Source organism: Sinocyclocheilus grahami, unplaced genomic scaffold (genome assembly GCF_001515645.1).
Source record: "Sinocyclocheilus grahami isolate Dianchi unplaced genomic scaffold, SAMN03320097.WGS_v1.1 scaffold47.1, whole genome shotgun sequence".
Classification (NCBI taxonomy): Eukaryota; Metazoa; Chordata; class Actinopteri; order Cypriniformes; family Cyprinidae; genus Sinocyclocheilus; species Sinocyclocheilus grahami.
Window position 1 is genome coordinate 3,953,480 of NW_015505226.1, and position 14,638 is coordinate 3,968,117.

The window sequence follows — 14,638 nt, forward strand, 5'->3', positions numbered from 1 at the left end:
CGGCGGTAACATTTTTCTGTGCTGATTTTATCGAGCAACCCGACGGAAAGGCAAAGTTAGTGCTAATGTTTAATGTGGTTAGCCATAACAGAACCCCTGTTTAATACCATGACGTTCATACACATATCCTTTGCAAACATGCATATATCCTTACATATATAAATATATGGCAGAATTACTCATTTTATCTGTCCACGTTACAAATGTTATTTCATTCACGATGTATGATCTTTAAATTTGATAGTAAATGATGACAGGTTATTTTAATGTGTTATGAACTTGTTCTATTTGCCAGTTTTCATGAAATGGTATTATTTTGTGTTACAGAGGCAATCTTGCAGGATTGTTTATTTTTTTCCGTCCACGTTACACACGTTATAACTTTGCACACTTGTAGGAGTTCCTTTGGCTTCTACATTTGGCAAATAAATTTGAAAAATATACCTGTGGTATTTGTTAGTAATTTTGCTGGCTTTCAGTTTATGAACATACCAGAATCAAAAATGCACCTTTAAGTTTATAGAACAGATAATATTAGATGGCCACCCTGCCTGCATGGAAGTCCTATTACCAGTTTTGTGAACCATACACAACGCATGACTCATAACTATACCAAATTAGGAACAAAGCAAAACATGAACTGGGATTCAACCAGAATTTTATTAAACTGAATTAGATTAAGTACACTTTCTGCTTGAATTTACACTGTTTTTCCGTCCATGTTACATACGTTAAATTTTACATCAACTCAACTTTGATCAAATTTTACTAGTTTACCATTGCCAGATTTATCCTGCTTTTCACACAGCTGTACCCCAGGTTTTCTCAGGATGTTAACCTGAGGACAATGGCTTTCTCCATGAAGATTGATTTTGCAGGCTATTGTCCTTGCAGTTAGGTCTAAACTGTGGAATCGCCCATAAACTGTCCGAGGCTATAACGACACCTTGATTCTGATTATTTTCTTCCACCCACCCTAATGCCAGTAAAATTGCTACTAACTCCACAGTGTAAACTGACAGGTAGTCTGTTGTCCTCTTTTTGACTACTACTTCATACCGAGGAATAAAAATGCTGCACCAGTACGGCCTGTTTCCGGCTGCTTTGATCCATCCGTAAATATGAATAATTCCTCTTGATACTGCTCTACATAGTTTTGAACTATTATCCACTGTGGCATTATTTTTGAGTTTTCTTTTAGTATTTGTTGTAAGCTTATATTTACAGATGATTTTATAAATTTCCAGGGTGGCATCATTGATATTGCCACAGTGGGTGCTACTTGCAACTGATTGAGACCTGCATTTTGAGCCTTAGCATTCCCCACCCATCCAAAACTGTAAAAATTGCTTTTATTATGCTCTGCGCATTCTTGCAAGACAGTTTTTGTGGGGTGCACCATACTATGCCCTTGTAAATTAGTCCAATACGCCAACATGATCTTGACCCTCCTAATACGTAGCGGCATCTCTCCTGCTTCCACCTGTAATGCAGTTACTGGTGAGGTTTTAAATGCTCTGGTACAAATCCGGAGTGCCTGTGCCTGCTCCACATCAAGCTTTTTAAGGTTCGATTCCGATGCGGACATATACGCTAAACAACCATAGTCAGAGGGAGTTCTCATGAGAGCCTGATAAATGTTTATTAGCGATGCTCTACTCGCTCCCCAATCTCGCCCTGATAGACATCTCAACACGTTGTTGATCTTCTTACACTTATTTCTAACCTTATCAATATGCTGACAAGTCAGCCTCTCATCAAAGAGAACTCCTAGAAACCTCACCACCTTAACTTGTTCCAAATCTTGTCCATACAATTTCAGTGGCACTACTTTGTGGTGCTTAGAGAAGCATATAACTTGAGTTTTTGGGATTGAGAGTTTAAATCCCCATTTATAAGTCCACTGTTCAACTTTCTCTATTGCATTTTGCATTTTCGATCAATAGCACTTTCTGTATTACTTGAACTATTATACCGTGTGCCCTTTCCATCTTTAATACACACCAACTCCTTATCTATAAATTTCTCTATTGTTAATCCATTTATATCTCTGTTTTTACTTCCCCATAATGTACTGTGTGCATTAAAATCCCCACATACCACTATTTTGCCCTGCATTGATCCGCAAACTAATTCAAACATATCAGTACTTAATCTATTGCAAGGATTGTAAAAATTGGTTATTTTTATACTGTTTTCCCTTGACCATACTTCAATTACAACAGATTCATGTTCTTTCCCTTTACTAATAAGTTTATATCTTACCCCACTTTTAACAAAAGTTGCTACACCTCCACCTTTTCCTGTTTCTCTATCTCTCCTAATTGAAGTATATCCATACAATACAAAGTCCAACTGTGGGTTTAACCATGTTTCTTGCACACATATTACATGAGGTCTATCTGCTAAATCTGAGACAAAACTCTTGAATTCCTGTCCATTTGCTATAAGGCTCCTGGAGTTCCATTGCAATATAGCTAATATCATAAAGAGCCACCAACCCATGTCTGCGAGCTTGTGCTTCCTGCCACTATCATTTCTTCCACTACCTCACAGCTAAGCCCTTTTATTCCTAAATACTTTTCCGCTGATTTAACTATTATTTTGATATTTTCTGTCTTCCTGTCTGTCTGTGCCGAGCAGTTTATCACCTCAACCATAAACACTAAATAATTTTTGCCCATAACTAACAAATCCTTCTTTGTCTAAATTTTCTCACACTTCCTACAAGACCTACTTTTATTTTCTTTGAGTTCTGGTTTATAGGCTTCCTTATCCTTAGACACTTACTTTACAGCTTCTGCATATGTTATTCCTTGCAGCGATCTCACTCGCTGCACCTCCATTGCCCTCTTGCTAGCTTCACATTCACGGTAGGCTGAACTGTGCTCCCCTCCCCAGTTACAGCATTTCAGCTTTACTCCTTCTCCACATTCCCCATACTCATGCTCGCCTGAACACCTACCACATCTTTGTTTACCCTTACACACTGCTGCTACATGGCCATATCTTTGGCATTAAAATCCCCACATACCACTATTTTGCCCTGCATTGATCCGCAAACTAATTCAAACATATCAGTACTTAATCTATTGCAAGGATTGTAAAAATTGGTTATTTTTATACTGTTTTCCCTTGACCATACTTCAATTACAACAGATTCATGTTCTTTCCCTTTACTAATAAGTTTATATCTTACCCCACTTTTAACAAAAGTTGCTACACCTCCACCTTTTCCTGTTTCTCTATCTCTCCTAATTGAAGTATATCCATACAATACAAAGTCCAACTGTGGGTTTAACCATGTTTCTTGCACACATATTACATGAGGTCTATCTGCTAAATCTGAGACAAAACTCTTGAATTCCTGTCCATTTGCTATAAGGCTCCTGGAGTTCCTGCTTCATCAAACTTAATCATAACAGACAGGCTATCGCACTTCTCCCCGTTTCTGGTTGTTCTAAGGCGTTTTACCTCCAGCACTTTTGACCCTGTTACACTGTCTCTGATTTGATCTTCTGTAACATTTACCGGTATTCCTGTGATAACTCCTCGAATCAATGCCTTATTTCCAATCAAGATGCACTTTATTCTCTTGCCATCTATCCTATTCAGTTCTATGGCTTTCTCTTGTTGCGTTTTATTCCTACCAAAAAAATCAGCAACGCTCCACTTCTTAATACTTTTGCATTTTTAACCTCGCCTAACAATTTGTTTATCGACTTTGTTAATTGAATCGGATTCCGCTCACCAAATGACGACCCCTCCTGAGATAGTTTCATGATCACTTTATATTCTTCTTCTTGTTGTTTACTTGCTATTGTCATACTTTGTTCACTATCTGTTTCATCTATATTAGATGTTACCTTCTCCTTTTTTTCCGTTTTCTTGATCGCACTACATTCCAAACACTCCTATCTCTCCCGCCTTCTTCTTCAAATCCCATCTCACTTCCTGCCGCCATCTCCTAGCTGTTGCCAACCACGAGCCTCCCGGACTCCTCGTCCCGGTTGTTGCTTGCTGCTGTCCACTGCTGGTAAAAAACTAGAGTGAAAATGGAGGACTGTCCAGCAGTTAATTGGTTTTCCTTCGCGCGTTCCCAAGGGGCGGAGTTTCCAGAGAAAACATGACTAATTTCTAACATTTCAACATGATTAATTCTAAAAGATTGAACATCCTTTAACATTAAATGAATGGCCCAAGACTAAAATATGTTTAGACGAGAAACATAAATGAATCATGTAGGAAATACGAAAGGCATTTTTGCAAATTCAACAACCCCCCCCCCCCATCCCCCCCATTGCCATTTTTTTCAGTGTGTGCGTTTATCTCACGTATGAGCGCGCCAGAGCGTGTCTGGGTAACGTTACGTGGTTTTGTTTGCAATAGCACCGAGTTTCTTAATCAGATAATCTAAACTAAGATTCTTCACAGTTTACTTTTATTGCAAAGGTGAAAGATGTCTTCTAAGATTCTTCTGACTAATCTACGAACGACCGCAAGCTTCTGCAAAACACTGAATTTTCTGCAGAGACCCTGGACTCCTTTCATTGCTTCTCAACAGAGTTGGTAAGAAATCGTTAAAAAAAAACATGTATGCATCTTTTATGATTTGTTTGGCGGAAGTTGTCAAACATTTTTAGCTTTGTTTTTGGAATTGTGTCTCCATATTCTTGGAAACTCGAAAACAACTCAATCTTCCGATGAATTGTATATCAGTTGCTTTTGTAGTTATGTAATGTTTTCATTAACCCTTTAACTGACACTACAAAGAAATTGGTATGGGAGATATTATTCGTCAAAATACGTTCAGTGGTTAAGTGGTAAGTGCAATGAAAGATTCTGCTGCTCTTTCCTACCCCTTAAAACCTACCCCTCACACAAAACTTTCTGCATTTTTAGATTTTCAAAAAAATGAATTCTGTATGATTTATTAGCCTCAATATGTTTTCCTCATGGGGACAAAAAAAAAAGTCCCTACAGTATCAACATTTACTGGTATTACTATACTTGTGGGGACCAGGTACACACACAAAATGGTTAGCTAATTTAAAGGGGTCATATGATGTTGCTAAAAAGAACATTATTTTGTGTATTTGGTGTAATGAAATGTGTTTATGTGGTTTAAGGTTCAAAAAACACATTATTTTCCACATACTGTACATTTTTGTTTCTCAACGCGTCGATTTTTACAAAGCTCATCGTTCTGAAAAGCGACGTGTGCTCTGATTGGCCAGCTATCCAGTGCGTTGTGATTGGACGAATACCTCAAGGGTGTGATGAGAATGTTTTGCCCCTTACCTCAGAACATTGTAGTCTACTATTCCAGGATCAGGAAGCAGTCCTCCATAAAATGCGCTGGAAAGCGGATATCGTCCTCTTTTGGAAGGCCAATCAAAGTAGTTTCGCTTTCACAACGAAACATTGTTTCGTTATGCAAATATTCCCACATTGTTACGTAGACATGTGGGGGCATGTTAGAATGAGCTGTTTTAGGTAGGCGTGGTTGACTCTTAACTTTTATAAAGAATATCTCTTTGGATTTGAGACTTTACAGATCTTCTTTATGCACCAAGAGCTTGTAACCCTCCAAAGAGAGAGGAAAAATTGAAATCGCATCATATGACCCCTTTAAGATAGTCTCCCAGCTTTGTGCCAGTCTGGTTCAGCAAGTTGATCTTCCAGCACTGCATATTTTGAATGCTTCCCCTATCAAACACTCATTAGCCAATTAGAGGCTCCACAAGCTGAACTGGGTAGACACTACTGTTCAAATGTTTGGGGCAGGTTTTGTTTTTCCTTTTATTAAACACTGATGCATCAAAAGTAAAGGAAAGTAAAGACATTTTTATTGTTACAAAAATATTTATATTTAACATAATTGCTGTTCTTTTGAACTTTCTATTCATCAAAGAATCCTGGAAAAATGTAGGCCTATCATGGTTTTCACAAAAATATTAAGCAGCATGACTGTTTTCAACACTGTTTCCTGAGCACCAAATCAGAATGGTTTCTGTAAGATAATGTGAAATGGTGAGCATAATATACTTCTTTCCATGCGGTTTTGAGTTTTTTATATGTAGCAGCAGAAGAAATTAACTTTATCTGTGTGCTAATTTCAACTGTGCTGCCGTGTTACCTTCTAATCACAAATCAACTGTCATGTTGAGCATCAAAAAAGACCATCTTCTTTGGTCTCTAAAGTGAGAAATAGTGCAGCTGATATCCCTTACTTCACCTTTTCCTATCATAAACATTAGTGTTGTCAGGATGTTTTTTTTAATCTTCTGCTCTCCCTTCAGTGTGAACTTCACAAGACCCAAACAAAATGACTACTTCCTTTATGAAACTGATGGTTGTTGCAGTTGACAGAACTCACTTCAATACTTACAAGGATGAAAAAAAATGTATTTGTTTCTATCCAAACGTGTCTCTGCATCTCTTATACACTCAAACTCTTCTTTTTGCTCATCTTTTTTTTTCAGTGCCGTTCATGTGGATAACCCACCCAGCATCCCAACCCTGACTACCAGTTATGTTCACGGCATATCCTCCCATTCGTTGCTCTCTAGTACTGTGGACCAGTGTCTTCAACGCTCAGTGGAGCGCCACCCTGACCGTGAAGCTTTGGTTTTTATGCAGAATGGAATGCGCAAGACTTTTGCTCAGTTCTACCAAGACGTGAGTGGTTTTGCATCTGTTTTTTCTACAGAGGCCTGATTAGAGAAGTAAATCCTGTAAGACTAGAGATACTTACCACAGTGCTTCCCTTTTATACCCCTCGTGGGTGAAAGGAAAACCACATGCCAAAAATGTGTGGAATGAGAGATCTTGGCCAAATCCTAAAATAATTACAAAACAAATCCTCACATTCCTAAGCAGCACTTTATTAATCAGACCTAAATAAGTTTTAACTGTAGATTCCATGTGAAATGCAGTACTGGCAGAAACATAGTGTTAAAATAGCAATACATATCCATTTTTCTCTATTTGTTTGTGTAGAAGCTTATGTGCATGAAGCAGAATGAAAACCAATGGATCAATCTCTGACATGAAATGAAATGGTCAAACGTTATTTGTGGCCATTCATGACATATCTTAAAGTCCATGTAAAGGCAATTCAGAGAATTGTTTCTAAACACATTATAAACGTTACAAAGAATATGAACTATGTAGTACTGAATTGTGGAGTTGGACCGTTAAACAGTTTTTCACTATTTCTGTGTTCAGGATTTTTTTGGGCGGGGCTGAAATCATGTCTCGATGACCCACTGGAGCCACTGAGCATGGCCCCTCCCCTAACACTATACAGTAATAACTAAAGCCCTTTAGCATCAGAACTTGTTTTTTATTGTGCACTGTATTTATTTACTTTTTTGAGTCCACAAGAACATATTAGCATATTACTTTACAGTACACCACAACAATGTTTTAAACCAGAATGACTATTTATATTCTTGAAAGCAGGGCTGTCCTTAGGGGGGTGCAACTGGTGCGGTCGCACTGGGCCCTGTGGCGAATGTCACAAAAATACACCTTACATTTGAATGTCTTCAGGGCCAGTGTAAAAATGTGGGAGTATTTTGATTTCAGGTGGAACAGACTGCCGCAGGTCTGCTGGCTGTCGGACTGAAGAGGGGCGATCGCTTGGGGATGTGGGGACCGAACATCTATGAGTGGATACTTATGCAGTTTGCCACAGCTAAGACAGGGATCATTTTGGTCAGTACTTTTGTGACATTTGGTTTATCTGAGTATTTATCAACAGCTGATCTCTAACCTGTTCAAGTTTGCTGTGATTTTACAGGTTTCAGTGAACCCGGCTTATCAATTGCAAGAGGTAGAATTTGCACTCAGAAAGGTAAGTTAATGCTTATACATGCAGTAAAGAACAACAAACAGCCGAATGTCCAAACCTACAGGACTGTTTGGGGTTTATTTTCACTAAAACAGTGTTTGTTTTATATGAAAGCCTGTTTAACTGTTAATTCGTAATTGTGAGATTACTCTCATTGCGGTCTCCAAAAAACCCAAAATCACTGGACTCTCACGTCTGTGGTCATGTACTCGTTTGAGAGACTGGTGTTGGCCTATCTGAAAGACATCACTGGACCTTTGCTGGATTCTCTTCAGTTTGCGTACAGAGCAAAAAGGTCTGTGGATGATGCAGTCAACATGGGACTGCATTATATTCTGCAACATCTCAATAGACCTGGGACTTAGGCAAGGATCTTGTTTGTAGACTTCAGTTCGACCTTCAATACCATCATGCCTGATCTTCTCACAGCCAAACTGACCCAGCTCTCTGTGTCCTCCCCAATCTGTCAGTGGATCCCTAGCTTCCTGACAGACAGGCAGCAGCTAGTGAGGCTTGGTAAACTCACATCCAGGACTCTTACGATCAGCATTGGTGCCCCCCAGGGGTGTGTGTTCTCTCCACTGCTCTTCTCCCTGTATACGAACGAATGCACTGCCAAAGACCCCTCTGTTAAGCTCCTGAAATTTGAGGATGACACTACCATCATCGGCCTCATACACAATGGAGATGGGTCTGCTTACAGACAGGGGGTTAAAGAGCTGGCTGTCGGGTGCAGTCACAACAACCTGGAGCTAAACACGCTCAAAACAGTGGAGATGATCGTGGACTTCAGGAGAAACCCCCCTGCAATCCCCCCACTCACCATCATGGACAGCACTGTGGCTGCAGTAGAGTCATTCAGATTCCCGGGCACCACCATCTCTCAGGACTTGAAATGGGACACTCACATAGACACCATTGCTAAAAAGGCCCAGCAGAGGCTGTACTTCCTTCGCCAACTGTGGAAATTCAACCTGCTACAGGAGCTGCTGAAACAGTTCTACTCAGCCATCATTGCGTCCGTCCTGTGTTCATCCATAACTGTCTGGTTTGGTTCAGCTACCAAATCAGACGTCAAGAGACTACAACAGACAGTCAGCACTGATAAGAAGATTATTGATTCCCCCTGCCCAACCTCCAAAATCTTTACACCTCCAGAGTGATAAAAAGGGCTAAGAAAATCACTCTGGACCACTTACATCCAGCCCACTCTCTCTTTGAACGGTTGCCAACAGCTAGAGGATGTCTACACTGGACGCGACAAAGCACCAGTTGCAAATAATTTGTCCTTTGCGTCATCATGAATAGTACGAGGCATCCGTTTACTGTCTGAGATTTGTCGCTCATGTCACACCACATCCAGTGTAGACACAATTACTGTTTATAATACGTTTTATTGGCTTTAGTTGCATTGCGTCGCACTGCTCACATCCGGTGTAGTTTGAACTAAATATGTGCAACCTTTATGAATGATTAATGGTTTAATGTTTCTTTTAGGTACAGTGCAATGCAGTCGTTTGTCCAACACAGTTCAAGACCCAAAGGTACTGTGACATGTTAAGGCAGCTTTGTCCGGAGATGGAGACAGCCTCTTCTGGAGGAATCAAGAGTTCAAGGTACGGGTGATGTAATAAAAATAAATGATACTTAATCAATATTGTGGTCCAGAGGGTGACTGAGTTGTTGTTTTATTTTCAGACTACCAGACCTTCACACTGTGATCGTAACTGACAGTCAGCAGCCTGGAGCTTTCCATTTGAAAGATGTGATGCAAGCAGGAAGCAGCCAACACTATCAACAACTACAAGACCTGCTGAAGATACTCAGTTGTGATGATCCCATAAACATTCAGTTTACTTCGGTACTCTGCTTATTTTTTAATTTGTGTATTTGTATATACACTACTGTGTAAAAGTCATATCTGTTAAAACTGAAGTGTGTAATTTCCACCCTTTTTGCATCACCAGACGGAATAGCAAAAATAATGATTATTTTCAAACTGCTCACCTCAAACACTCACTCTATGGAAGCTTATTTCTACTATGGAATAAAAAAGTGAATTGTGACTTTTTATCTCACAATTATGACTTATAAAAAAAGAATCACCTTTATTTTTATTTTTTTTATTGCATGGCAAAAACAAGCTGACTTCTTTTTGCTAGTGTATATCTCACAATGCAGACTTTGCAGTTACAGTTGCAGTTAATTTTTTTAAATTTCATGCTGGAAACAAGTTTTCATAGACTCCATATTCCACTGGTCAGTATAAATGAGTCTCTAAACTCACACCATTGGTTGACCTAATGTTGCTGTGTTAGGGTGGTTGGGACAAGCAGAGCAATGTTTTGGGCCTCAGCATTTACAATTTAGAGAAATAACCAAGAATTTTTGTTTTGTTTTGTTTTTTTACATAAAAAATGACACTATAGCTTTAAGTCTTGAAACACAGCCTAGTGAACTTGATCTACAGTAAATGCTACACTATAAAGGTATCATTTAGTTTTGGTCTTTATGATTCTTAGGGAACAACTGGAAAGCCCAAAGGAGCCACTCTGTCTCATCACAACATTGTGAACAATGCTTACTTCATCGGCACTCGTATAGGCTACAACTGGAAGGTGGGTACAATTGAAATAAGTGTTTGTTTCTTTAAAATTTTCTTTGGTCCAGGATCTGTGTCTGAAAACTGATCTTTAGATGATGTCTGTTCCTCCAGTTTATTGTTTAGTATACTGATTTTGCAAAAAATATTTTGTTTAAAGGAGACATATTATGCCCCTTTTTACAATATGTAATATAAGTCTCTGGTGTCCCCAGAATGGGTCTGTGACGTTTCAGCTCAAAATACCCCAAAGATCATTTATTATATCATTTTAAAAATGCCTATTTTGAGTGGAAGCAGAAATGTGCTGTTTTTCGTGCCTGTCTTTTTAAATGCAAATGAGCTGCTGCTCCCCGCTCCCTTTTCCAGAATAGAGCTGCGCCATTACACCTGTACCTGCTAAAAAACATGTTTTGGTTCTGATTATCATGTTTATCGTGCTGAAATCATGCGTTTTAACCATATTAGTTTAAACTTCTTGTATACGGTTTTCTGAGAGCACACATCCGAAGCACACAAACAGAAAGCGGCTGTTACAGCATGCAAGTACTAAACTAAGTTTTCATTCACACACAAGTTTGTTAAAAACACATGAGTTACAAAAACAGTCGGTTATGTCTGTGAAGGTAAACAACTGGGAAATAAATCACATGTTTATTTTAGATCTGTGTGGCAGCAGCAATATACAGTAAATAAATCAATAGATCTACTGCTCTGTTGTCTGCTCTGGACTGTAAATAGTGTTCTGTGCTCGTCTGTGCAGCCAAAGACAGAACAGTTAGCATGTTTTGCTCAAACTTTCACCATGGCATTAGAACTGGTACACCGTTGTCGCTTGCGAAATCAAAATGACGGTGCCGTGGGTGGAAACTTACAGATTAAGGGGCGGTAATATTATAATGAGATCCCTTTGCCACGCCACCCAGGGAGAGAAATCAGACGCGCTCGTTTTTTCAGATGCTTGCAGATAAAGGCTTACCAAAACAAAGTTACTGGGTTAATCTTTTTCACATTTCCTTGGTTGGTAGATGCACCGGGGACCTGATTATAGCACTTAAAACCTGGAAAAGTCAGTTTTTTATGATATGTCAGCTTTAAATAAATCTCCGTACATTTTCCTTTACAGTAGATGCAGTATGTGTGATATTTGACCTTATTCTTCTTACAGAAAAATGTGCGAATCTGCTTGCCGGTGCCGTTGTATCACTGTTTTGGCTCAGTGGGTGGTGGTATTGTCATGGCTGTGCATGGCACCACAGTGATTTTCCCATCCACCGGGTATGATGGACATGCCAACCTGGTGGCGATAGAGAAAGAGAAGTATGTTGTCATTAATAATTTTAATTAATTTATTTTAATTAACCCTCAGATGCATTAATTATTAGATAAATATTTTAGACTTCAAAACAAGAATCAATGTATTGTGAAAGAGTTGCACATCTGTTCTTTGCAATAGAAGATATTCTTTCAGAATCTTTCAGAGGTACTTGGTGCCGATTTCCTCAGCCAAATTGAATTTAAGTTGTTGTAAATAAAAGACACAGGGACATATAAAGAGGACAGTCATGTAGAATTTATGTAAGGATCAAATGTCATGTAGTGTACATCATACATAACTGGAAAAACATCTGAGCTGTATTTATTTAATCCAATTGGCACAAAATTCACTGTTTACCCAGGTGTACATTTATGTACGGCACCCCTACAATGTTTATTGACATGCTTAGTCAGCCTGACCTGGCCCAGATTGATTTTTCATCAGTTGAGGGTGGTAAGTCAATCAGTCTTTTGTAAATTCTATTGCTAAATGGAAGTTGTGATAGATTACATTAATATTACAAGTTTTTCTGAGCAAACACTTTCATCAGTATTCTGCTAAGATTCTCTGTTTTGTGTCTGTCAGGTATTACTGCCGGGTCTCCTTGTCCACCTGAGGTCATCCGTAAGGTCATCAATGTCACTGGTGCTAAGGAAATGCTGGTAAGTAGTTACTCATAATAAAAAGGGGTTTGTTGATGAACAGTGCACATCCTCTGTTATGAATCAAGCTGATTATAATTGTGTGTAAACTGCATGTCAGTATCACTAGAGGGAGACAGAGAATATAATATAAAATATATAATATAAAAGTCACTCATAGCCCAGCTCACTTGGTCTGTACATTTATTTTAGTATTGTCCTTTCTGTTCCAAAAAAAAAAAGTTTTCTTTTAATTCACTATCCATTCTCACATTAAAAATTCCCCTTATATTTGAATGAAAACAGCTTGGTATTTGTACAAAATATACATTACCGTTCAAAAGTCTTTGAAAGAAGTCTCTTGCTCACCAAGGCTGCTTTCATTGAATCAAATATAAAGTAAAACAGTAATATTGTAATATTATTACTATTTAAATTATTTTCTCGTTTAATTTCTTTTCAAATGTAATTTATTCCTGTGATGGCAAAGCTGAATTTTCAGCAGACATTACTCCAGTCATCAGTGTCACATGATCCTTCAGAAATCATTCTAATATGCTGAATGATTTCTTGGCACTCAAGAAATATCACTTATTACTTATTATCAGTGTTGAAAACAGTTGTGCTGCTTAATATTTTTGTGGAAACTATGATACATTATACAGGATTCTATAATGATTAAAAAGTTCAAAAGAACAGCATTTATTTGAAAAAGAATGTTTTTAAACAATATAGAACTGTACTGTCACTTTTGATTAATTTAATGCATCCTTGATGAATAAATTAATTTCTTAAAAAAAAATATCTTACAGACTCCAAACCTTTGAAAGGTATTGTATGAATAACTGTTCTCCTTTTTAAAAGAGCATTGTTAAAGCATAGTTCAGCAGAAAATTAAAATGTAGGTGTCATGTACACACTCTCATGTTGTTCCAAACTGTATGACTTTTTATCTCTGAGCTGCTTTCTTCCATAAAATGATGCTGTAAAGCTCCAAAAAGAACCATACAAGTAGTCCATATTATTTGCACAATAACTAAAGTCTTCTGAAGCCATATAATAGCTTTGTGTGAGAAGCAAACTAAATTTTAGGATGAAGAATAGTTATTCCTTAAAAAAATTCACTTTATAAAAAAGAGAGCATCTTGGACATTCTGTTATGAATAACTAATTTTATTTCCCACAAAAGAAAAACGTCACATGTTTTGGGGTGAGTAAATGATGACAGAATTTTCATTTTTGGGTGAACTATACCTTTAAGAACCAGATATGGAGAAGGTAGCAGGATCTGATAGTAGTATCTGTTATTACTATTGTTTTTCAAAGAACATATTGCACAATTTTAGAGCATACATTTTTCATTCGCTGAAAGAAACTATTACTATAGCGGTGCTTTGAATGTACATAACAGTAACAAATTGATAACATTAGACTGGAGAACCACCATTTGTCTCAATTTTTATTTTAACTTTTCATTTTTCCTGCTCTTCATAAATCCTCTTTTCCTGGCACCACCATCACTTGTGTCATTTCTTGATTTTGATTGGTCAGTCGCAGCATGCTTAAAGGTGCTGTATGTAAGTTTTTAAAGCATAAAAAGACCATAATATGTTTGCAGATATTTAAGAAAAATGCTAAGTTAGCATACTTGTTTATCTGAAAAACAATGCTACTGTAGCGTCTGCGTAGAATCATGCATGAGCGTTGGATGTTTATGGTTGGAGAGACCCTTTTAGCCTTTTGACATTTGCATATAAATTACAGCCCTGGTCCCAGACGTTACACTTATATGGGTGCTAAATGTCAAATGGTCCCCCTCCCCCCTCAGGGAGATGCTAACCAGTTTCACCAACCTCGCCTCATTTGGAGTTTTCGAACACATTCCCAAAGAGCTGTAAATGGCTAAACTAACACACACACACAAACTAACACACACATAAAGACATTTCTTTATTTTAGACTATAATTAATCAGTTATAATTGTATCTGGTATATGCATGTGTTGTGTGTACGTTCCCCTATTAGATTAGCTGAGTTACCACTCGTTATTTGTATTAGTGTCGCCTAATGCAGATTTGATCATAAGAACACTGCGAGACAGTAGACTGATTGAAATGTAAATGGGAGTTTTTAAAACCTTGATCAAGTGAAATTTGTATAACAACAGCGAAGAAACCCTGTTGTTCATAATATTTGTGTGTACGCGGGCAGCGAAGAAA

The 14,638-nt window shown here is 38.0% G+C and overlaps 1 protein-coding gene across 2 annotated transcripts in view; it reads left to right on the forward strand.

Moving 5' to 3' along the window:
- The first annotated feature begins 258 nt into the window (after positions 1-258).
- The window catches only part of LOC107582759 (acyl-CoA synthetase family member 2, mitochondrial-like), a 26,801-nt gene continuing 12,421 nt past the window's right edge, over positions 259-14,638 (forward strand). Inside the window, exons 1-11 of one of the 2 annotated variants that reach the window (XM_016268744.1) lie at positions 259-270; positions 4,317-4,569; positions 6,486-6,681; positions 7,594-7,722; positions 7,808-7,861; positions 9,356-9,474; positions 9,557-9,719; positions 10,381-10,476; positions 11,629-11,780; positions 12,140-12,231; positions 12,364-12,440. In XM_016268744.1, coding sequence (XP_016124230.1) covers positions 4,460-4,569; positions 6,486-6,681; positions 7,594-7,722; positions 7,808-7,861; positions 9,356-9,474; positions 9,557-9,719; positions 10,381-10,476; positions 11,629-11,780; positions 12,140-12,231; positions 12,364-12,440 — 1,188 coding nt within the window. In that variant the 5' untranslated portion in view covers positions 259-270; positions 4,317-4,459. Of the gene's footprint in view, positions 271-4,316; positions 4,570-6,485; positions 6,682-7,593; positions 7,723-7,807; positions 7,862-9,355; positions 9,475-9,556; positions 9,720-10,380; positions 10,477-11,628; positions 11,781-12,139; positions 12,232-12,363; positions 12,441-14,638 lie in introns of those variants that run through there. The other variant, XM_016268745.1, reaches the window with a different exon arrangement.